Here is a 25608-nt window from a genome sequence, read left to right on the forward strand (position 1 = left end):
TATTTTTGCAAGTGTGTTTCCCTGTGGATAAGGGAGAGACATAGCTGCTCAGGGTGTCCAAGGGACAGTGAGAAATAACTTTGTGACCAGTGGAGCAGGACTCAAGGAAGAGTTTGAGAGAATAAAGTTTGTACCACTGTAGATTCTCAAGGACCATGAAACCAGCAAGAAAAAAAATGCTAGAGGGTGAAATTGCTTAAGATATTAAGTGTAGTCAAATGTCAAAGAAAAAAAAAGGCAACACAAACTTGAGAGAAGGAAACATTGTTGAAAGCTGGGCAATGTGTCCTGTTTGCACAATTTAAAAAGGATATTTTGTGTACAAAATATATTGGAAAGGCAATGAAATATCAGCATTTGTGATTTGGACAAGGTTTTGTAGAGGAAGTGTTGCTGTAATCTAGGTTTGACAGGAAAAAGGAAGGAATAAGTGTGTGTGTATACACAAATTGAGCATGAATGAAGAGTGGCTTGTTGACACTGGTTAGAAACACAAGCAAAGATTTTTGGGGCTGTTTTGCCAAGATGCCACACTTCTGTGGGTGCTATCTTGTGTGCACAACATTGCTTTTTGAGAGAAGACTGAAAAAGTTGCATAGCTCACTTGAAATGAGAGCGTTGCGGAGAACCTGAGCTAAGCAAAATGGAGCAGGCCAGCCTCACATCAAATACAGACAAAAAGTTTTCTTCAGCAGCAAAAACCCACCGTAGTACCCTTGACCACAACATGGTTTAAATGATTTAAATTTTTGTATCACAGTGGGAGGTATTGCAGTCTAGAAGTGCATCAGCACAGGCGTTCTTCACCTTCCTTGCTTCCTACAATAGACTTGAATGTTTACACTGCATACACAGAAAATCCTTACAAGTGTGAAACACCCTACCTGTCTTTTACCAAATGGTGGCTAGAGTAAACATGCTATTTGCTTTCGCTTCATTGTTCCTAAGCTGTTTTGAGAGTTCCCCTTTCTTTGTATTGTTAAGGCTGATTTTATTTTGATATTAAAGATACCATGTTTCAGGTATCATTTAGTATTGCTTAGCAGTGAGAATGAAGAGGAAATCTTCCAAGTCCTTTCTGTATCTGCACTTTGATATCTAGTTGGCTGCATCTTGTGCTGTGCACAAAAGCTTGCAGTGAGTTTTCAGATGTCAAAGTGAAGGCTGGAAAGCCAGGCACAATTCCTGGGGCCCCCTTAGACCTGGCAGCAGAAACTGCAGTTGTTGTTGTTTCTTAAAACCTTGCAAGTAAACTGTTAGCACTGAAACTCAGGAAACCTAAATGTGTATGCTGTTGCTGCATGCCTCCTAGTGTTTGTTTCAACTGTGAATTCCCGGAATAACCTTTTAAGTAATTGCCTGGTATGGCTTGGGTGCTCTAGTTGCAGATATGCATAAAATACAAATACGGTTATGCTGTGAATAGGAACACTTTCAGTTTCTGAAAAGCCCATTTGTTTTTCTTAGTATTCAACCTTTCTTTCCTGCGTTTTGGCACTCTTCCTCCTCTCTTTCCCCATGACATAATTCGAGCTGGAAACAAAATCTATTTGTGTCTGAGGCTTTGAATGAACCTTAACAGGTGCATATGTACATTCACTGTTCATCTGTTCTTTGAAAACTTTATGGGAGAGCACTTTTGAGTAATCTGTCCTATTAAAATGTTGAAGAGATCTACAGAGGTGATTATTTAGCTTCTTGATGTACTAACTGTGTGAGTTCAGGATGAGAATTTCATTTATTCTTCTCTTAATTTTATTTTTCTCTGAACTAGTGTTGCATGCTGCTAGCTTCTGTATGCTCCAAAGCTGAGTTCCATGGTATATCCATCTCTGTTTTTCCCCTCAAGTGTTGATCCTTTTTCATCGATACTGTATTTTAAGACTTTCTAAAACTTATCCAGATTTTCTCTCTAGAAATGTCTGGTAGGTTAAAACAGGCTGATTCAACCTGGGATCAGACACTCTTATTTTTTACAGGTAATTTTGGGTGTTGCCTCTCCATCATAGATTGTTTGTATCTCTCTAAGCATTAGACTCAAGTGCATGGTCTGTCAATTCTGTGGGATTTTACCCGCTTTCTGGGAAAGGTGGCAATAGCTGGCAGCACCATTGCTCTCTGAGCCCATGGAGATGCATTGATACAAAGCACTCATAAAAATTAATTATGGTAATATCTATGTTCTTCATACCCATCCTGTGGTGTGGCTTCTGGTGAAGGAAGTATGGTATCTCTAATAGAAACTTTGAAAGTGTTGAGGGACCTATGTTTAGAATGAAATTGAGACAAATGGAATCTAGTTTCGTGGCACAATTGAGTTGGTTTTGAAGGGATAGCATTAACACAAAGCAATACCAACTGTTACTTGCATTCTTTCTAAGGAGATATGATTTCAAATACAAAAAAAAAAAAACAAACAAATCTGTTGGGTGAACCACTGCTGATATTGAGAGTTAAACTCATTTTAGGTTCCCCCATACCATCTGTCCAAACCCACATAAACAAATTAACTTTCTATTGAGAGTACGTGGATTAGGTTTCAAGAACTGAATAAAATCTGGTCATTTTGATATCCCCCACAATATAATTTTTGTGCGACTTAGGAGCCAGGTTCCATTCTTTCATCTCTTTCTGTATGAAGAAGTTGTCCCATTAAGATTGTACTGGAAATTTGTGGAGACTTCTGAAACTGTATTTGAGATTTAAAAAATGTGTCATGAAATGGAAAACTAGTATTACAGGCAACTGAAAAATATGTATGATTAGTACTAATAATTAATAAAAATTGTCCCATGATTGTCAAAAATAGATTTATTGACATGAAGCAATTGTTACTCAAAATCAACCTAAATAGTATTACTAAGATGGCAAAGCTTGACATGAAGCCTTTAACAGAGAATCATCAGATGTTTTCAGGGTATGTTTCAGAGCTCTTTTGTTGTTTTTGTAAGCCATTAAATATTTTTATGTGAGACTTGGAATAAATATCTGCACCAGATCTCATTCAGAATTATTGACGAAGCTTATAGCTGACACACTGGAAAAGTGTTAGCTCATAGAGGAGCCATGTAAATGGGGCAGAGAAGCCTGGAACGCTTGGTAAACTCAACACAGAAGTCTACATTTTTACTACAGTGACCACTAAAATTAAGTAAGGAAAAGAGATGCCATAGTAACAGGCCTATGATAAGGGATACTGGGGAAAGCTAGGGAAGTTGTGTTTTTTATATGATGGTGGTATGATTAGGGTAGAGAATATGAGGCTAGTGAAAAGTGAAGCAATGTCCCATTAAGCAGTCTGCTTTATTTCACAAATTGAATTAAGGAGCATTTTCATCACTGTGATCACTCAAAAAGGGAATAGAAAATGTTCCTAATAGGACTGTTTACTTAGCAGAGGAAAGTAGAATAGGATTCAGTAGATGGAAATTGAATCTAAAGACATCTGGGGTTAGAAATAAAGTGTTGCTTTTCAACAGTGAGTATAGTTAGGCATTTCACAAATGTACCAGAGTTCCAGTAAATTTTTCAATTTTGAAAGACAATTTGACAATTCCTAAATAATAGCTGATTTTCTTTTTAAGCTACGTGTAATTCAAGTAGATGTTAATTCAAAAAAGGGCAGTGGCCTGGGTTTTATGGGGTCCAAAATAGATTACAAAAATGGTCCATTCTGGCTTAGTAGTCTTGATGAATAAGAGAGGCTGTCTGCCTTCCACCTCTAGGCAGTTTTGGGCCGTTTCCTATTTCACTGTTGGCATATTTGTGAAGTCAGTCTGGCTGTACCTCACCTGCATATTTCATACCGTCTGCTTCCTGCAGTGCTGAAAGTCTGCTGTGTTACAGCGATGGTTAATCAGCATTAGCCCTTTTTGGTGCAATATGTATGGCTAACAACTATTGTAGTCAAATAATCAGCTTTTTGTTGGAGAGAATTCATTACTTACCAGCATTGGCAAGTTGAGTGCTTTGTATCTATCTGCACTTGAGGAAGCCCTGTCAAAGTACTTATGGCTTTGTTTTCATTATTAATCATTATGTGGAGCTTGGAATAACAGTTACTGCCTGTCCTGAAACTGAATCAGTGTGATTAAATGCAAAAGGGAGTAATATGGACAGCATCTGTAAAGGGTAATTGCAAATAAATCAATAACTAATGGTCCCTGAATGTGTTTACTACTTCATTGTAGTGATATATGAACCTTTGTAAATCCTTTGTGCTTACACCAGTTATTGAAGTGATCACAACATGTACTTTAGTACAAATGAAAAAATTAATGTCTACTAGAGACTGAGACTATAAATGCAATTTTGAGGTTTCAGACAATGCCTTAAAAGTGAGATACTAGTTAAGGAAAAATGAAACTTGTTTAAAATTTGGAAAGTTAGTAAGGGAAAATAAATGGCAAACTTTAAAATTTAGTTGAACGTGGAGCATCAGTGTAAGATGAGACTAATGGTAGGAGAACTGTTAAGAAAACTTTTTCTCTTATTGCTAGCACAGTATAGGATCGTGTCCAACCAAATCTGAAAAATAATAGAAATTTCCACACCTATTTACAGTGAATGTATTAGAAATAAAATCAGAGTGGATGCAGATGAACTGTACTTTAAAACATCCATAAATGAGCATGTTTTGGATTAGCTTGTAAGGACTTGTGTCTTCTGGTTTGGCATTGCTATTTCCATAAACTTTTTTTTCTACTTATGAAATGTCTTTGACACTTTCATTCTCTTCTCTTTGCACAGAATTTATAGGGACACTACTTGTGATTCTGGCAACCCTAACAATGTAGAAGTGATTTTTCTTAGCTTAAATAGACAATCCACGTGAAAAATATGTCTGAAATGGCTAGTAGCTCTGCTAAAACATGTTGAGTAGAAGAATATAGCAGTTTTTGCTTGTGCAGTGTTTGAATTTGGTGGAAATCTGTCCATTTTCTCATGTGCTAGGAAAATAGTCCTGATGGAGATCTTGGTGTTATGTCAGAATTCTTAGAATTGTGATCTTGTTCTTTTGCGTAATGGGAAGATGTTTCTTATAAAAAGACACCCCATGTGCTGGAGGAAGGAAGGAATTAATGAAGAAACATTTGGCAGTATTTTGTAGCATGAAAACACTTTGATAGCTGGTAAAAGCTACAGTGTTCATTTTGGTTATGATTTTTTTGACTGAACTGCATAATGACTTAATAACCCTTTGTAGGGAAAACATTAATTTTAACAATTATGAATCAGTGTTCGATGTGCCAGCCTTAAGTATCACAGGGCCTGTATGCATAGCAGTCTTCTCATTTTCTTTTTCTGTCAGCACTTATTTTTCTATCAGCATTTATGTCCAGTAATAAGAATATTTTCAAAGAATATTTTTCTACTTTGAGAAAAAACATTTACCAAATACAGTAACACTTAACATTCATAAATTCAGTCTTCCTCTTGCTTCATGTCTTCCACACTTTGTAATATACACGTGTGTATAAAATGTATATATTCTGTACATATATAATACATAAACTTTACATATAATTAAAATATTTGTACATATATTGTAAAGCAATACATCAGTCCCACTGTTTGTTACAACAAATAAATCTGTTTCTAGAAACTCTCTTCAGTGGTATTTTAGTGCAGTCTTTTGCTATATTTAAAGAACTAATGTTTGCCTGAGTAAATCTCTTATCTTCCCAGCTTATATTGCATTTATGGTATTATATTTCTAATGTGTGTTGGGATTCTGTAGACATGGAGGTAGATTTTATATTGTTAGGTATTCAAAGGTCCTATATATTTCTCAGCAGAGAAAGAAAATACACAGAACTAGTAACATTCAGAATGAACTTTTCAAAATGAAATATTTGAGTAGAAAAACAATGTGGAAGAAATAACCTGACAACTCCCCAGAAATGTGATACAGATGCTTAGGAAATTACTTTTTACATTGTATGCTGTGTCTCAAATTGTGCCACAAGTTCAAAAGGGCTAAGTGACTTAGTACTTCTGGGACAAAAAGATGTAAGATAAACTCTAGAAACCTAAAAAGCATCTAGTTTAATTACAACTATCATTAAGACAAAATTTATGTCAACATTTTATAAGCTTCTCTCTTACTAGGGCCGTATATTTGGATAGAAGGAGACTCCTACAGCTTATGGCTTGAGCCGTTCCCAGGGAGCATAAAGGGTGTGCTGTGCTTTGGTGATGGCATGAATGCATTTTGCTTTCACAGCAAAATTACACTGTGCTACAATGGCATGCAAAAAAGTGTTTTTCCAATACAGACCTTGAATGAAATGTAATTCTACTAAACACATCAAGGAGTTGTTTTTTTTTTTTTATCTTGTGTGTCTTTTCTTTTTCATTTTGAACTCAGGTTATCAGTACAAATATTGTTTAGTAACTTAATGGATAATGCAAGCTGAATTTAAGAGTCTTTATTCAGTTCTGTAAATACGTTTTTTTAACACCAGGTTTTCAAACTGTGGGTGGTAAGCTAGCTGTTACTGCCTCTAACCTTAGGCTCTTTCAACCACTTCAAGTGTTGCAATGGGATGAATTGTACAAGAAGCCTAGATTTGATACAGGTTTTGATTCTATAGGTTTTTTGATTTAAAAATAAATACATACCATACTATCTATAGTATCATGCTAAGCATACTTAATGATTTAGGGGGCTTTTTATGCATTTGGATTTGGATATGTTATGTTTAATAACTAAATTGTTGATTCACGTGGCTGCTTTGAGGAACCAAATAGGAATTAGACAACTTATTTGAAGAAAGCATCTGAAGCTGTTAATCAACTCGACTATAGCATACTTCTCTAGTAGAGAATATATCAATGGTGCTGAACAATTTTTAATACATACAAAAATGACAATGTTGCAACATATTTGGAGTATGCCAAAAAGCTGAATTAACTTCATGTCTCTCATATAATCAAAATTACCTCTTTAACATGCCTAATTGAGTTGTATGGCATGCTCGGCACGTGTTGCAGTAATTTAAAGTATCACTGAAGTTTAATTGCACTGTAAGCAAAATTTAAATGTACAAAATAAAATTATAATTGGTAGAAGATTCTGTGTTTTATTGTACCGTTGTTTATTTTACCATTGATCATAAATTTAGTAGCTTTTTCAAGTATAAGCCATTTAAAGAGGGGATGGGGAACGTCTTCACGAATAACATACGGTTATTTGTGATTTACAAAACTGCTATGAAAATCCAGGCAACCAAGTGCATACCTTGTAGCATCATAATTTACTGCAGTGTTCTCATTAATTTTCTTTGACTTATGCTTGGCAAATGATCAAGTTGTGTTTTGTAACAGTCTTCACTTGTTTATGTAAAATTACAGTGTAGATACAGTTGCTTTGTACATTTATAATGTATTAATATAGGTATTGCTTTGTGCCCTGTAGAGGATTGGTTATCTGTAGGTTAGTTGGTTTTTTTTTGTTTGTTTGTTTGTTTGTTTGTTTGTTTTTTAAAGTCTAATAGGAATATATTCTGTCGTTATGATGTGATTCTATGAGACAAGAATCAGGTCAACACATTCAGAATTGCTACTAGTAAAATAGCATTGAATTTATTCTTTTGTCATAACTTTACATTCTCAATTCCTGTTAAAGGTAACCAGAAGTAGATATTTAAAATCCAGACCTAGTGGTACCAGTATAGATTTTGTATCTTAGAGTTGTAATGTTGCAATATTTAAAAGTAATTTTAATTATTTAATTTATTAATTTATATTACTACCATCAAGGAGTGGTAAATTACAATTTGGATGATTATTCTATCATTTGGAGACATATCGCTCAGAATAATAGTACCTTTGTGCTCTTCTTTGCACTGTGGTTCCTCCTTCACCGTAGTGACTCACCAGAGATTGCTGGTCATGCTATATCCCGTAACAAATTAGATTAAGTAATTAAAATAAGAGACTAAAATTACATTTTATGAGGTCGCTGAGATAGTAGAAAGCATGGAAGAATTCACAAGTGGTATTTCTGCACAGCATCGGTATCCTTCCTGAGACGGGACAGATTTTCAATTAATACTTTCTGATGACTCTTCCTTCTCTGAAAAAAATATATTTATTTTCATGAAGTTGTAGCATTTGTTTTCCATTCCATGTGGCTGCAGAGCATCAGAAATCCAGTAATCATTCTGGGCTTAGTCCTCTGAGCTCCTTGAGCAAGCTCTCAGTCCTCTGAGCAACTGCACAACTCCATGGGCTGCGCAGTCGCTCTATATACTGCATCTCCTGAGGAGAGATAGCAAGCTGTGATCTTCCCCTTGCATGTTGTGCCCATCTGCAAATTAGCAGAAGCTAAAATGTTGCAGTTATTTTATTTCTGTGGGATTTGGCTATGTGTTTTACATAGAGTAAGTTTTTTTCCTTTTATACCTTTACTTTTTGAAATAGTGGCAATAAATTTAAACAAGCTGTAGTTGTAGTAAACATTTGAAGAAAATTATTTCAGTGATGTTTATAATTTCTAGCTTCTTCTTATTCTTCAAATTTCTCAGATTAGTGATCACTGAGAAACACTGTTTTAATAGCCACAATAAAAGAAACAAAGTTTTAGTGCAGTAGCCTCCTATCTTAAAGTTTATCCCTTTTATAGTAGACAAATAACTTCTTAAAATTTATCAACAAGTGCTAATAAGAGCTTTTGTCAAAATAAGTACCAAGTATCTGTGATAGTTATATTTATCATACTACTGCTTTCTACTTTATTGCGTAGGCACCAGCTGTAGGAAGACTCGATTTGGCAGACCCTTAAAAGTGCCGTTGTCAGGAGCAGTTTCAAGTTGAAATTTATTGGTAGCACCAGTTCCCCAGCTCTTCCAAGTTGCATGAATACAGTAGCCTTGAATGTGAAGTCAGAACAGTTTTAGGTGCTCTTTTAATTAATTTGTTTTTATTACCTATTGTGTGTTATCCTCATGTTTGTTTAAAAAGAAAAAAAAATGAAAACTTGTCAGAATTATATACTGAATAAGGAGGATTTATGTGGCCACAACCTTTGTAGGTGATTTTTATGCTTTTTATTAGCAAGCCAGGCAAGATGTAGTATGCAATAAAAGTTTTACTGTGCTCTCCTGCTATGGCTTTCAACTTCCTTTCCTTATATTTCAGATGTTTGTAAAATAATTACAGCCATGATTAATATAGTAAAACAAGGTTTAAATGTGTTGTGGTACACTCAGTATAGACACGGGAACATTCTGAAATTGAGTTGTTTCAGTGTTTAGAATCAGACAACATAGACTACTGAATATTTTACTGGTGGTGGCATTCTGTTCAGGGGATACCCTGAATATCTTCAGATATTTTTTCTCACAGTCTGCTAGAAAAGGATATGTTATTCCTTCAAGTTGAGAAAATAAACACAAGGGGGAATAATTTTGGTTTACCTTTTTTTATATTAATTTTCTGTCGTCATTGCATCAAAGCACTTAACCAAGTATCTATTGAATTGGTATTGATACGTGGTTCTTTTTGAGGGAAGCTATCTCCATTGCATCAAAACTAAGCTATTCAGAATGCCGTATCGGGATTTTCATCACCAAGAAGATGGAAATAGGCACTGACTTGAATCTCTCTTAAAAACTTAGTTTGAACCTTCAGATAAACTGAAATAGTGTTGTATGCCGTCTTAATGGTGGTCATTGGTCACATTTCTCATCAGAAATTGACTGATTCTTGCAAAAACAGTAACTTGAGAAAAAATAGTTGGGAAATCTCATGTTATAGTTTGCTTTCTTAAATGTTCTAGCTTGACATACTTTGTTTTTGGAAGTTGGATGAGTAAGATTCATTCATTATGAGCAATTACAGCCAAGACTCTTTCCATCCTCCTTTGATAAATTTGCATCTGAAGATTTCTTCTGCTTCCTATTTGAATGTGTGGGTTCTTAGTAATCTTCTAAGTAAGACTTCTTACTTTCTTAGTAAGCCTGTGTTGAAGGCTGTGATAATGTGGACAAGAACTGAGATGATGTGTAAGAAATAAAGCCCTGTTTTGAGAACTGTATGTTTAACAAGGACTTCCTGAGTAGGCTTGCTGATTTCCTTATAACTGCTTTGATATTCAAGAACTAAAATATAGGAAACAATATATTGAAGTTTGTTTATCTAAAAGAAAAAAAATGCAAAATATGTTTTCCAGAGTGTAAGCAAAACTGAATTTCCAGGACATTTAAGCAAACAACCCTTAATTTTCTCATCTTTCTAATTTGGGGTAAAAAGATTACTTCAATGGTCTATGAATGTAGCTGTCATTGATCAGTGCAGTACTTTCCCAAGTACAGAAGTGCAGAGATATTCCAGATTTGGGGTTAGAATTGAGAACAGAACACCTCCTCGAAATTATTTAGACAATATCATAAATCAGAATGTTTTGCTGAGACTTTGACATATACAGTAGCTATGACTCTAAGAAGAATTTCAGTTTTATTACTTAGTTCTCATTTCTTAACAAAACATCTAGTGTTTGCTTTAAATTGTATGTATGCATATGCCAGGAGGTGTGATGGTGATTGCTCCTATTGTGCATGTTGCTGCAGGCTGAGGATGACCTCTATAATTTTCAAATCAGAACTGCTCCTGATGCCATAGAGTTGATTAATTTTTTGCAGAAGGAAATAGATTGCACCTCCTCTTTCCTCACTGGAGGACTTTGATTCACCAAATTACTGCCTGATGATCCTTGCCTCAGTTAATCTTCTTTTTATTTTTTATTTAAAGTAACAACGCTAGATTTTTGCTGGCAGTTACATAGTAAAGCTAGTTAATGTAGACTTCCATTTCTCACATCTGAATACAGAGAAACCTAGAACTAGGTGATGATAATAGAGACAAGGCCCAGCTGTTATTTCGATAAACTGATTTGGATGTTTCTTGTTTCATTTTAAAGTACGCTATGCTTTTCTCAGCCGTGGGATGATTTGGAGCAGTTCCACTTATCTGTTCATTACCTTTGGTATGTTTTGACAAATGAGAATCTCTCGCATCTTCCTCAAGGAAAATGAAAGCTGCAGACTTGCTCTGAAAAGCCTTGCTTTCAGAAGCAGAAAAAGCAGTCTTCCTTGTAAGAATCCAGTCAAGAAGCTTTCTAGGAGCTTTAAGGGCGAATTGTCTAAATTGCATATCTATTGCCATCAAGACAAGATTTGTATCTTTTTAGGGAGAGCTAAAGCAACGGTCTGAGACTCTGAAGATAGTTGGGTTTCTAAGCTCTTGTAGAGAATTCCAGCTTGGTCTGCAGTAAATCACTAAATACTCACGTGCCCCATGTCCATGAACAGGTTCTTACCTGGAGGAAAAAAAAAAATAAATTCATTTCTTAGGGTTTGTTTTTCTGTATCAACCTGTGAGGTATTAGAGCAGGGAATGCTTTTGTGAGTTCATGCAGCCCTGGTTTCTGTAGGGCTCTCTAGGCAAGTCAAATGAACCAGTACTGCATCCTTTATTACCTGGGGGTGCAGATGGGTTTGTGTTATTACCTTTGCCAAGGATCAACCATTTGTCTTCCCTGAGGCTACAAAACAATTGAGGTTAATGGTATGTACTTCTTCCTGTTAGCTTCTCGACAGCTATGGAAATGCTTGCATGTAGATGGGGTAAGGGTGCTGGCTAACTTTCTAGCAGTGGCTAACAATCTGCTTCACCCGCAACTTAGATAACAAAGAGAGTGCAGTTTCTAAATGCCGGTCTGGGTAGGTGCAGTGCACCATTTGCTTCCAGTGTTGGCAGGTACTGAGGATGTATCTCTGTGGTTCAGAGAGATGCTTTCCAGGACACCATTTTAAAAGTCCTGTTCCTTGCCTGTGATAATGAAGTAATAGGATTTCACAGGCAGGAAGTGCTTTACTTTCTCCTTTATACTGACACAAGAGAAAAGCTTAATAGCTTTTCATGTTCTTCATAGCACCAGTGTCTAGTAACTTGCAGATACAAGAGTGAATGAAAACCCAGTATATTGATTTGGCCCCTTGGTGCTCAGTACAGGCATTCCTTGACTTCTGTGGCATGCATTTCCCTTGCCAATGGTAGCGTCAGTCTTTGCAATCAACATGGGAATAAATATGTATTGCAAAGCCTTGTGAGGCAAGAGCTCAACTTGTGTAATGGATTCTCTTCTACCCTTAGATTTAGTGATTGAAAATAATAGAATAAGGATTAAATGATGACATTTCTGTCATTGCCAAAGTTTGATGAGAGAGGGGAGCTATCTTTGTTAGCATTCCCAGTATCATGTTTTTATTGTAGGAGCTTTTCAGGATAGATACCACATTTATTTCACAGTGATAAACAATTGTATCTGGGGAAAAAAAATCCATATTGAATTCTGTTATTTGGTAGGAAGCATGTTTGTGTTCCTTTTGAGGAGTTCAGAGCTTGTTGAGCCACCTCTGTGCTGAGCTATGCCTGACATAAATTGAAGTTCCAATGAAGCTTGGATAAATCTATATAGTAATAATATATTTTGGAAATACTCTGAGAGAACACCTTAAGCTGCCATTGCTTCTAAACTCCTAGGTAGCTCTCTCCTGTAGGAAATCACCTCACCAACAGACTTGGTTGTTTGAGCTGTCTTACACCTGGTATGTTCTGGGGAGCCACCGAAATCAGCACTTCACCTGGCCATGACAGGTGATACTGCTCTTCGTGCTGTTCAGACCCGTAAGTACGAGGCACAGATATGAATTATCTCTATGACTGAAACTGAGTCTTATGCTCTAGTAAAATAAAGGAGTATCACAGCCAAGGAGGTCAAAGCTACAATTTCAGTAATTGACTTCATTGCATTGTTGATGAGGAAGAAGAGAATAAGTAATTTTTTATTCATTTGTGTTTTGTAAACAATGATAGAAATTCTAATCTTTCATATTATGCTCTTTTTTTTTTTTTTTTTTTTTGGTTTTGTTTTTTTAAACTATAGTTGTGAAATTTACAGCAATATTTCCTGAAATAGGATGCATTTTTTTCTACTGGAAAATGCAAGACTTTTTTAGTGACTTCCATTCAGAGTACCTTAGTTCAGGCTTTCCTAGACTCAGTTCCCTCTGAAATGAATAGGTCTGATTACATTTAGTAATTGCTTTAGTTACTGAAAGTGAATGAGACGGTTTACAAAAAGCCTCTTGATTCATATGCTTTTTAAAAGTCATAATTCTGGTTGTGCAGACATGTAGTTCTTGGAAGGTAAAAATTTGTGAAACAAGGACCATGTAAAGCTTCCAAAACTTAGTGGCACAAATTGGAATTATGCTGATTTTTAGTTTTGCTTCACTCTTTAGCCTGTGTATAGTAAATACAGCAGGCTTATTTTAGCCACTCCCAGATTTTGAAAAAGTATGGATTTTTCTTGGGACTGGCATCAGGTCTGCGGGAATATTATTCCTGAAATACATTGCTGGAATGACAATGCAGGATTCCAGTAATATGGGAACTTTATGTATTTGTTTCCTAATTTTGAATGTTTCTATTTGTTTGTTTTTCCTCACATAGCTTAATCTTTCTCGCCAAAATTGTTCCTATGAGATATGAAAAAGTTTTGGTTCTGTTATCTTCTGTATGTTTCATATAGAATTTTAAGAATTGAGGTATTCATTATGGGAAATCAACCCCAAATTAATATTAGTATTGCTGCTTTTAAAAACATTTACAATCCACTCTCACAAGAGGAGCTCAAAGGTGGATATGTAAGTTATTTAGTCAAATGAAGTAATAAAAGTAGTGTGTGTAGAATTTAAAAAAAAAAAAAAAAATCAGTGAATTTACTCTGTGTAAATCCACCTAAATACCGCTGATTTTCAGAACATGTTTGCATTTTTTTTTTGGTCCTTTTTGTTTCTTAGTATGCCTCTAAATACATACAAATGGAAATATAGAAAACTATAGACAGCTAACTTATATCAAAAGGTTGGTTGAAGTCATAAGCATTTAGTTAGCACTTTAGTACAAGACATAGATGCCTTGTTAAACCGCACTTGACAAAAAAAAAAAAAGTAGGATTTTCACCACCAAAGGATGATTTTGATTACTGCTCTGCAGATTCTCCCCGGATTCCGTCTTGCTCTCCAGTCAGAAGGGCAAGACCAACGTCCTGTGTTAGTCGTCATTCTCCGTCCATGCTGTTCCACAGAAATGGAGCCCACTGTTTCATCATTATTCATCATTATGGCTTCTTGAAGTTAAAGTTTTGCCCATCTGTACAAGTGTATAAAATAATTGCATGGGGACACTAGAGAAGTTTTTTCTGCAAACAAAACTAAATGCTTAGTTTCTTAACTTCAAAGGGGAAACAAACGTAGTTTAGATGAAAAAAAACTTGCATGTCCATGACCAAGTATTAAACATCTAAAGCTTTGTCAGATCCAGTCTTACTTTCTTGTAAACAAGTGAAAACAAACGGCATCAAAACCCGGTAGATACTGGACTGGGTTTATTAGGCTACATATGTGATTGAAGCCACGCTGCAAAGTATGTTTCAGGTCTTATTTGTAATAGATGCACTTGTACTGATCATTAAGTCAGTAGCTAAAATTAATAGCAATTCTGATAATCATTTGAAGAGTTTGATTCGGGTTAATAGCATCCTTACAGAACATGTGGTGTAGAAAGCTTCTGAAGTGGGAGACAAAATGATATTCTCTTGATGGTCTGTAATTTTGAAATTTGCTGTACATTTATTCCTTCAAATTAACAGAACTGCTGCCATCAAGTTAAGTGCAAACAAAAAAAATTTAGTGGATATCCCTGCTGTGTGTGCACATACTCGGATTAAAATACATAGATTTTATTCTGTTCTTAATCTTAGTGGTTATAGGCATTTTAAATAATATGGTAATTTCATTCTTTCTTTTAAAGTTTCTCGCAGCAGGATGTCCTGAAAATGTTGTAAGCGTGAAAGATCATCTTAGTCTTTAGAAAACTTTATAGTCTTTGTAAGTGGTTTTGTAATGACTAGTGTAGCCCTTAAAATATATTGTGTATGGCTACCCTCCTTATGGTCTTTAATGACAATCTATTTTTAATAAAGCTGTTTAGCTTGGTTAATTAGAGTTGGTAATAAATCTAGTCTGACTAATCTTAAAAAAAAAAAATAAGATCACTCAGATTGAAAGTGAGCTTGCAAGAATTAAGTATGTATATATGCATTTTGTTGTTTTATCACCTTTATAGTTGTAAGAAGAAAGTATTTTGAAGAGTACGTAAGATCTGTCTCTCAGCCCATTCTGGAGTAACAGATTTTTCTCGTGGTATGGAGAACTCATTCAAGTTACTTTAAAGCACACGTTTAACCATTAATAACAACCTGATGCTCAATTTAGATCTCATGTGCCAATAATGATAAATAAATAGAGTTATATTCTGTACCAAAAGATTCTCTGTCAAGATTTTACATCAGCTGTTTTCAGCAGAGTTGATCTTGTGATGTTATGAGCTCTGAATACCACTGTATGCAGTTCACCTGCCTGAAGCCCTGCACAGACAGTTATTTCAAGCTGATTGTAAATGACAAGTGCGGATGATGTCCAAACAGCCATCTGAAATCTGTCTTTGACTTGAATCACAGAATCACAGAATTTTCTAGGTTGGAAGAGACCTCAAGGTCATCGAGTCCAACCTCCAACCTAACGCTAACAGTCCCCACTAAACCATATCCCTAAGCTCTACATCTAAACGTCTTTTGAAGACTTCCAGGGATAGTGACTCCACCACTTCCCTGGGCAGCCTGTTCCAGTGCCTCACAACTCTTTCAGTGAAGAAGTTCTTCCTAACATCTAACCTAAAACTCCCCTGGCGCAACTTTAGCCCATTCCCCCTCGTCCTGTCACCAGGCACGTGGGAGAACAGGCCAACCCCCACCTCGCTACAGCCTCCCTTGAGGTACCTGTAGAGAGCGATAAGGTCGCCCCTGAGACTCCTCTTCTCCAGGCTGGACAAGCCCAGCTCCCTCAGCCGCTCCTCGTAGGACTTGTTCTCCAGGCCCCTCACCAGCTTCGTCGCCCTTCTCTGCACCCGCTCAAGCACCTCCATGTCCTTCTTGTAGCGAGGGGCCCAAAACTGAACACAGTACTCGAGGTGCGGCCTCACCAGAGCCGAGTACAGGGGGACGATCACCTCCCTAGCCCTGCTGGTCACGCTGTTCCTGATACAAGCCAGGATGCCGTTGGCCTTCTTGGCCACCTGAGCACACTGCTGGCTCATATTCAGCCGACTGTCCACCATCACTCCCAGGTCCTTCTCTGCCTGGCAGCTTTCCAACCATTCCTCTCCCAGCCTGTAGCTCTGCTTGGGGTTATTGCGCCCCAATGTCAGTATGAAGATCCATTCTCAATGATTTAGGGCCAGTTTCTTTCTGTGGCCCATACTGGATAACATCCTCGTTCCCTGTTTGCAAGCTGATGTTTCTTTCCTCCTATTCACAACCCTCCTCATGCTGCAATCCCCTCTGCCCCTGACCTGGCAGAGCCCGCTCTGACTCCAGGAGATCTGTATTCTTCTTGGGAAGAGCCTGACAACTTCAGTCTGCTCACGTTTGATTTGAGGGCTCTTTGAGGTTTGTTGTGGAAACCTCAGAATATCAAGTCTACAGTGAGTTTCTTGGTTCACAGCCACACTGTCTCCACTGTGTCCCAGGGTCCAGATTTTCTGCTCCAAAGCTGGTGCGCTCCAGCAGAAGTTCTGTGGGTCTTATGCTTTAAACTGCTGGAGCTTAAGGAAACGGGTAGTTGAGTATTCTTAGTTCTGCTCAGTATATACTTGAAGGATTTGGGCCTTTTTAGGAATCTAGTCCCACAGTCCAGCAACTTAAGCATGTTACCCATGAATCTCTGCTGAGTCATCCACTTCAATCAACACCTGATTTTGCCTTCTATTATCTGTTGATGAGGATGTTTCTCATGATGATCGTCACTTTTACTAAATGAGAGAAGTCTGAACGCCATACTCAAAAGATATCCTATTACACGTAGAGGAAGTTATCTTCAGGGTTCAGTCCAAATTTGTCTAATGTCTAATTAGTTTTATCTGAATTAAAACAAAACAAAACAAGTTTCTCATTTGTTCTTGAAGACACAGATTTCCAGGACAGGTGCCTCCTTGAACATGCTGAATGGTAGGTCTGTTTGTGTCCTTTCACAATGAGTGAACAAGAGCCTTGAAGAACAGACTCTGCTTTGGGCCTGTAGCTGAATCTTACAGAGGGGTAGATCAATGCAGATGCTGTTTCCCTGCATTGCTGCTCCGGAGAGGCTGATAAAACTCTTCAAACCTGGAACTACCTGCTGTACTGTGTGCTGCTGAACAGCATCAGCTGCTGATTTGGCTGCTGCTGTCTCCTCTGAACTGCAGCATGATGTTTCAGTGCTCTGTTCAACAAGTGTTCATGTGCTTGTGAATTCTTTCGGAACGATGCCACGTGTGAAACTGGGCCTTTATTCCAGTAGAGAAAAGGATCATCTTGTCCACATAGCAGTTGTCTGTGGGAAATAGTGCGCGGAGTTACTCTCAGTACAGGTCTACATATATGCATGAAGGAGAAAAAAATGCTCTTTACCTGTATCTGGTCTCCTTTGTATTGTATTATTTATGTGAACATACATGGCACACTTGTCTTGGTGATTGCACCAAGAATCCTGCTGCACTGAGCATGACCCTGGGACTTCATGCTTTTCATCTCTGGTGTAGGAGATATATGTAAGATAAAGAGAGGGAAATCAAATACAAATTGAGTGACTAGGACAAGGGAAAGTAAGTTCTTCCCTTTGAATTTAGTTGGAGGAGCTGTGGGGGCTGCCAGTTGATGAAATGGAAAGGTTTCTGAAAGTTGGTGTTTGTTTTTTTTTTTTTTATATCATGAGATGGTACAGTGCAGAGTAGATCACTGGATTTTAATTGTTAACTTTATACTTCTTGTTTAACGTTATTTTTTTGTTTAAGGAACAATATTTAGTTTACCTGAAATTTGTTTGACATTAACTTCTGACTGTCTACCACCAGATACTTATTGGAAGCAGAGATGGTCCTGAATTGCACAGAGAGGATTTTCTTATAGGGGATTGGTATACTCTTCCAGTATGGGGTACATAAATGACACTTATAATGAAAACATCAGGCTAAGTTTGTTACTTACACCTGTAGCATTACACAAACTCTGTTCTGTTTAGAAATGACAGCAGAATTTTATTTGCCATTTTAACTCTATCTCACAGCATCCACAGTGCAGAGTTGCTTCTTTCCTGCTGCAGTTATGCTGAACTACATAGGTGCTTTTTTCTGTTTTGGGGAAGAAGGTGTTTTGTTGGTATATACAGTGAGCTTATAGGAATATAATTACAACAGAACAAATTAATAAATCTCACAATACTCAATTGTTCTCTACAGGCACTGGTCTTTGAGATACACCTGCATTCAGCTTTAACAATATATATCAAAATTGATAAAATCAGGACGAGAATTAAAAATTGATGAAAATTAAGCGAAGTGGAAAAATAAGATAAAATTGTGCTTTTAAAATAGTAACATAATAAGTAGTACATTGCTTCAACTTGTGTAACTTTTCTGATAATTAATAATTTTATTTTTTCTTCAGGATTCAGAGTTTCCTGTGGATAGTCACGCAAACCTACTCCTTGCTCGTGCTAAAGAATGTACTCAACCCCTGAAGACTGGAGAGTACAAACTGGGCAACACTCTAAAAGTGCACAACTTAGCAGTGAGCTGGTAGGAGCCATTAACAGTACATTAATTTTATTGTTATATGCACGTTGACTCTTATTTTTGAGCAGGCTATTCATAAGCTTTTGCTTTAAGTAGATTTTCCAAAAAACTAGTGGCCCCTGTCAGGGGATATTTTCTGAGGAATATGAAAGCAGAAGAAATGATCGTGAAATATAGTGGGAGCACAAATGCAGTAAAACACCTGGGCAGAACTGTTTACAGATTGAGATTCATCTTGTATGTATGAAGGGTGGGATTTGGCTAGCAAATATAAAAATGGGAACCAGGGATGTCTATAAACTCTGGCTCCAGAATGCTGAATTATAATGCTGAATATTTTTGCAATTTGTATTTGATTGCAGTTTATTCCCTTGGGTCAAAAATCAGAAGAGTTTAAATTTAGATTAGCTTGAGTGTGCAATAGCCTGTAAGCAATGACATTTCAGGGCTTGCTAGCTGCAGGCTGAGGAAGAATAAACATAAAAATCTTGGGGGAAAAAAAAGTACTGGTATGAAAGATCAGATATTTCTTACTAATTGTCTCTAGGTATTAATAGATTTTAGATTTTTTTCAGAACAAAATCATTCATTACTTTTGCTATTCAGGTAAGTTTCACGTAGCACGATACTGTTCTTATTGCACACTGACTGCAAGTAGATTAATTCTGAAGGTATCTCCCTGAAGAAAAACTGTATTCTTACATTTACCTTCAGTAGCTTAGTATCTTTTTGCATCTAAGAAACATACTTGAACGTAGTTATGTTTAAAAGGTATAAAAGCTTGGGCAATTCAATTTCATGCAGGCTAAAACTTTGACAATTGACTGACTTGTCAAAAAATGAGCGTTGTCAAGAAATTGAGTGTTGCATCATTTAAACAGTACTGAAAATCAGGGCCAAGTAAAGCAGTGACACAAAATAGAAAATGTTTTTTGGGTTGGTGGATGTAAGGTAAATCTTGTCTGTGAAAGCGGAAACCATCTTTACACATTTGATAAATATAATCCATTCACAGATTTTTTTTTTTTAGTTGACAGCCCATATTTTGTATTCACTGTACTGTTTTCAGTTTTGCTGGTAGGCTTCTGCTTAGTCTCTCACATACTTGATTCTGGTTTCCCATCTGGTTAATTCCTAACCTATACTCTTGAAGTAATATTTTGAATAATTTTCTCTTGTATAGTTACGTTGGGCCAATCAGGAAAGAAGTGCATTGCCACCGTGAGGAGGCTGTAGCAATTTTACCCAAAATGTTGGTGGGTTATTGAGCTCATCAGAAGAACAGTAGGTATAAGAATGGTGTAGGGAATGGTAAGGGGGAAGATTCAGTTGGGAGAAGGAAAACACTTGCACACTTTGCAAGATTTTCAGTGAATCAGGTAGAATAATGATCAAAATAAAATCTTTACAGGTTATTTTATTATATGACTTACGCTAATGATAGACAAGTATAATGTAATTTTAATGCAAATGTCTGTTAAGAGTTTGTTTTTACCTGCAGTAGAAAGCCAGGTTTGTGCTGCAAACTTTAAATGTTGTTGCAAATTATTTGTGAGTATTTAAATAGATAATATGTAATTGCATAAAGTGATAACCTGTATGCTAGTTAAGAAAGGACACCTCTAGGTACACTTTGCGGTTACCATGTACTTGAACAACAGGTAAGCATAATACATGTATGTGTTCACGTAAGAATATTCTTTCTGTTCCCTATCTTCTTTGAGAGATATTCTTATAATTTACTGAAAGCATCTATATCCAGTGCTTCTAGTAATTGCTAGAAGAGATGGTCACGTGTAGAGGAAATTCTGAGTGCTTTCTACAGTTAATAAATGGGTATCACACCTTAAGGATATAATACCACTTGAGAAAGTAATTTAATAGTTACAAATAAAGTGGATGTCTTTAAACTTATTTGGAAACTCTTTCAAAACTTGCTTCAAGAAACAGCAACTAAATGGGAGAGGAAAAAAAAGGGGCAAAAAAAAACAGACACAGTGGGTATGCGTATTTAATTTCATAAACTAACAAAATGATGTTGACTTTCATGGGAAGATAATGCCTTAAAGAAAGTGAGAGCCTGGGATAGAACTCTAAAATAAATTGAAATGCTGATTTAAAAAATGTAAAAATATAAATGCATGCAAAGAAAAAAAGGAATATTAAAGTGGTCTTGCACAAATGTAAACACTACAAAACAGGGACTATAATTGAATGTTTCATTTGCTTAAAAATCTCTTTATGATCATGTTGGATCACAGTGTCTATATGTTTAACTCTCAAAAAGAACATTTGCAATTTCTAGACATTTTAATTAAAAAGCTTTCCCTGTCTGTATACCACTACTTAAAATCTATCTTCTAAAGTGACTGGAAACAAGATTTTTTTCTTCTCTTGCTAATGCTAAAGGCTATATTGTAGCCTGGTTTGTTCAAGGTAGGTCATTTTTGACAGTCTCCCCTCTGGAGTATTTTTTAACACCTTCCCCAATTTCAAACAATTTGACATAGAAATAAAAGACTCCGAGTACTAGATTCCTGTGTGTTTCAAGAAAACAAATCTCTCTGTTGAAGAAAAGGACGCTTTTAGTACACCACTGGCCACAGATAGCTGAGAATTCAAAGAGGGGAGAGAAGATGTGAATGCTGTGTTTTTGGGAACAGCTTCAAATGGAGCTCATACCTTATTAGATGCTATAGAATCCAATCTCGAGGCATACAGCTAATGCACACAGCTTGGGTTATCATTTTTAGTTTGACAGAGCAGCTGTTCAGTCCTGAAGCTGACTTTCCTCAGAAGTCCAAGAGGTTATTAAATGCATAAATCGAGATTTTTCAGAGAAAAATAACTTAGATTAAATTCTCTGTATAGGGAATTAAATGAAAATGGTCCATTTAAAGAAATGCTGAACTTCCACTAAATGCATTTAAAGTAATTATGACTGTCTATTTGATTTTAAAGACAGAAGGTAGAAATCAGTAGCCACAAGATGAGTATTGCTTTCGTAGTTTATGGTATAGACAGGAAATATCTTGTCAACTTAGGAGGAGACAAGATTTATTTTTTTGATTTTTTTTCACCAAAGTTAATATCTAATAAGGATGGAGCAGAATCTGTTTTGTATATGTGTTACTAGGATCCTTTACATTTCTGTAGCACCAGCAAATAGAAATGCAGACTTCTTGCATGCCTTCCAGCTGATGTAGATTAGTTCTGCAGACCTTCATCAGTATTCAGTGAAACTTGTATTTGTGTAGGAAAAAGAAATCCCCTGGGAAACCGTGTTTGCTTTCTGCCAAACTGAATGTGTTTCCCACTTCTCAAATCTTCACATAGGTACTCTTCTCCTGCATTAAGCTCACATTTCTCCAGTGTCCTTGTAAATATCCCAGTAAATCTTACTCTGCCTACAAGGAGCACTGTAAGATCTATAATGCATAAATGATCTTCCCCATCTTACTCGCTTACTGTCCATTTTCTCCTTACCTGCTGTCTGCATCTTTCATGTAACCCCAAGGGGTTTGTATGGCTTTCCAAGGAAGGTACTTCTGCCTCACTATATGCAGTACTACATCTGTCATAGTTTATATTGTGTTCACTCAGGAAAAGAAAGATGCCAGTGCAATCTTTATTCGGGGCATTTTTAGGGATAGGAAATTGTTGGAAAATAGGAAAATTTCATACATTATTTTGGAGAGATGCTCATCTGAAGTGCAGCTGAAAAAACTTGCAGTAATGGCCTGAGAGTTTAGTGCAATACTGTTTTTAGCATATAATTTTTTTTTTATAGTTAGAAAATAGCCTTTTTTCTCTTGTTCTCTTGCTTAAATCTTAGCTCAAGAAATTAGTGTTGTGAAAATACTGGTTGTTGGCAGATTACTTGTAACCTTTTTTAATGCCCCTTAATTCCAGCAGAATGCAAGCAAGGGCTCCATCATCTTTTTCCTTTTTTGTTATATTTTTAAGATGTCTCCTCCTCTTCCTTCCCTCCCACACATGACACACAGCGGTCACAGTTCTCCATTCAAAGCTTATTTGAGGTTTATCAGGTACAGCAATTGTCTCAAAAATGACTCTTGGTTGTGGATAGAACTCAAAAAGTATATGGCCTATTCAAAATGTGTGCTTTGCTTAGTAAGTATATTTGCACAAACAGAAAATGTATTTATATTATTCTTGTTTACGTCTAACTTTATGTTCCCAAATCCTTTATCCTTGTTTGATATTTTGTAAAAGAAAAGATAGAAAATCGAAAACATCCTGCCTAGTCACAGTAAAAATATGAAGCTGGAGATAAGAATAAAGAAAAGTAATACAAAATGTTTAGTGATTATCTAGGCTTTCCTGATGGGCTCAGTAAAAGATAAGTTTTCTATGTAGACTAATTCATCATTATATCTTATTATTGCTAGTTTTCCCCGTTTTTTTATCAGTGGATTCCAGAGAAGATTTTTAAAACTTATCTCCTTGGGAACCATGCAAATTGCCTTGCAGTATAAAATGTGTAGGTGATTATATGAGACTTATTCACAAATTGAAAGTAAACTTAGCTTTGTGGTGCTGTGTGTGAAGCTAAGGAGGTAGGACAACAAACATTGTGAAACCCTGCACCCTTTCCCTTTTTCTCCTCGTTTATGTACAACTGCATGGGTACTGATACACACAGATGTGCATACACATGCATACGGAGGAATTATCTTTGCAGAAAGTGTGTGTTAACAGGAGGAACTTGCTTTTGAAATACCTTATAGTCTTACATTTGCTGTAAAATGTGACGGTGCTGGTCTGCATTACCTCTGCCAGTTTGAAACTGAAGAAATAATTTTGCAATAGTATACAGAACCATGCATTTTGTTGTTTCAGTGAAACTTTGTCTGTGTTCTGCATTAAGTTTCTTTCAGGCATACCTCTGAGTTCTGTTCTTTTGTTGGGATACTTCTCGATTTTCCATTTCATTCCCAGACTTCTGTTGCCATAAAGATATATGTGGGAGAAGCAAGCCGTTAAGGTTTGTTGTGCTTAAACACAGTAACAGAAGTAGTACAGATCAGTTCATTAGCAAACAACTTGATAGTTTTATTTCTGCTGCCCCTCCCATTTGGAGGGAGCTCAATCTTAACATTTCAAGATGACTTCCCCGTCGCTCCTTGATACTCTTCTTTATCGTTGTGCCTATACGCTTCTGACAGTGGTTAGCTTGACAGTTTGCTGAGACTGCTGCCTGTCATACTGACAAATGTCTCCTTTTTTTCCTGTGTTCCGCCCATTTGTTTCCATCTCTGTTGTCTTACAGAGGGTGAAGTAATGTCATTTTGTTCCATGTCTGCATGATGCCAGGCAAAATAGGGCCCATCTACCAAGAGGTGATCAGTCATACGAATCATACTGTTTTCATGTAACACAAGCTAGAAAAAAAAGGATTAGAAGTTCAAATTTCATGGGGTGGAGTTTCCTGTCAAAGAGGAGAAATTTAGGTAGGTAGAAGACTCCTTATTTATTTATTATTTAAATCCTCTACTTGTTTCCCTAAAGCATGAGAAAAGGATTTTATTAAATTACATTTTTCCATTAACAGTAAAACTGTTTTTATTAATTGTACCATCATGTGCTGATTTCTTGCATGAGTAGACACTGTGAATTGGAGATTTGCATTAGCAATATTAGCTGCTGCTTAATTTTCCTATGGAAATGATTCCTGATTTTAGAGGAATGTGACATATGATGTAGGTACTGCAGATGTTTAGCTCCAGCACAGCAGGCTTTGAAGCTTTGCTGCATGATGACCATGGGGCATTTCTTCCACTCCCTGCCTTCCCACTTCAGTGATTCAGAAGCTACCTTTTTTTTTCCCATTTGGTTTGTTTCATATCTTACTCTTCCAACACATCCTTCATACTCAAATCCCATGAATTTTAAAAGTGAGTATGTTTTGTTTTGTTTTGTTGTTTTTTTTTTTTTTTAAGTATGGATTTCAAAGCTTCGTCTGAGCTTAGCTCCAGAATGGATTTTTTTCCTTTTTACCAAACCACTCTGGAATCCTGAGGTATGTACATTTTTCTGGGACTAACCATCCCAGCATGTGATCTTTCATGTTAGTGTGTTCAAAATATTTCCATAATTTGGTTGAGACAAATGAGCACTTGTCTAAAAATCTCTTTAGGAGAGAAGGCCCTTCCTTTCAAGGCCTTAGACATGCCATTAAAACAAATCTATGCCCATGTAATTTTGTGTGTAAATAATTTATAATGTTGAACTTTTCAAAGACTTAGGCAAGGAATTGCTTTTATATTAGAACTGCAGGTATCCGTTTTCTGTTATTGTTCTCCAAAAGCCAAGGCCCTAATTATTTCTTCAGTTTATATATAAAACATTTTTTTTTACATATGAACAAAGTGAGTCTCACCTGCATGCAGAATTACTCAGTCCCCTGCTACCTAGGTATGGCTTGTATTTATAGAACGTGATATGGGTTGCAAACAGCCTGAGCAGTTGCATGCAGAGGTTGGTGATGAGCAGCAAGAAGTCAAGGTGGAGGCCAGTAACTAGTGGCGTGCCCCAGGGGGCAATACTGGCTCTGATCTGGGTCAAATCCTTGTTAATGGTCTGGATGGTGGGCAGAGGGCACCCTCAGCATGTTCCAGACAGCACAAAACTGGGCAGGGTGGATGGCTCCAGAGGGCTGTGCTGCTGTCCACAGGGACCTGATCAGGCTGGAGAAGGCTGGCAGGAACCTCCTGCACTTCAACGAGGGGAAGTGTCCATGAAGTTGACGAGGAAATACAAATGTGTGTTTCCATTGCAGGTAAATGGAGGTTTTGTCCTTCTGCCAAAGAACAAGTGACATAACACCCTGAAGCCACCAAGTGT

General features: G+C 36.7%; 1 protein-coding gene across 1 annotated transcript in view; it reads left to right on the forward strand.

The window, feature by feature from the left end:
- The window catches only part of SPAG16 (sperm associated antigen 16), a 381187-nt gene that overhangs the window by 42887 nt on the left and 312692 nt on the right, over positions 1 to 25608 (forward strand). Inside the window, exon 10 of the mRNA XM_032190097.1 lies at positions 18614 to 18744. Within this exon, the coding sequence (XP_032045988.1) occupies positions 18614 to 18744 (131 nt within the window). The remainder of the gene's footprint in view (positions 1 to 18613; positions 18745 to 25608) is intronic.

The sequence above is a fragment of the Aythya fuligula genome, chromosome 6 (assembly GCF_009819795.1).
Source record: "Aythya fuligula isolate bAytFul2 chromosome 6, bAytFul2.pri, whole genome shotgun sequence".
NCBI classification, from domain to species: Eukaryota; Metazoa; Chordata; class Aves; order Anseriformes; family Anatidae; genus Aythya; species Aythya fuligula.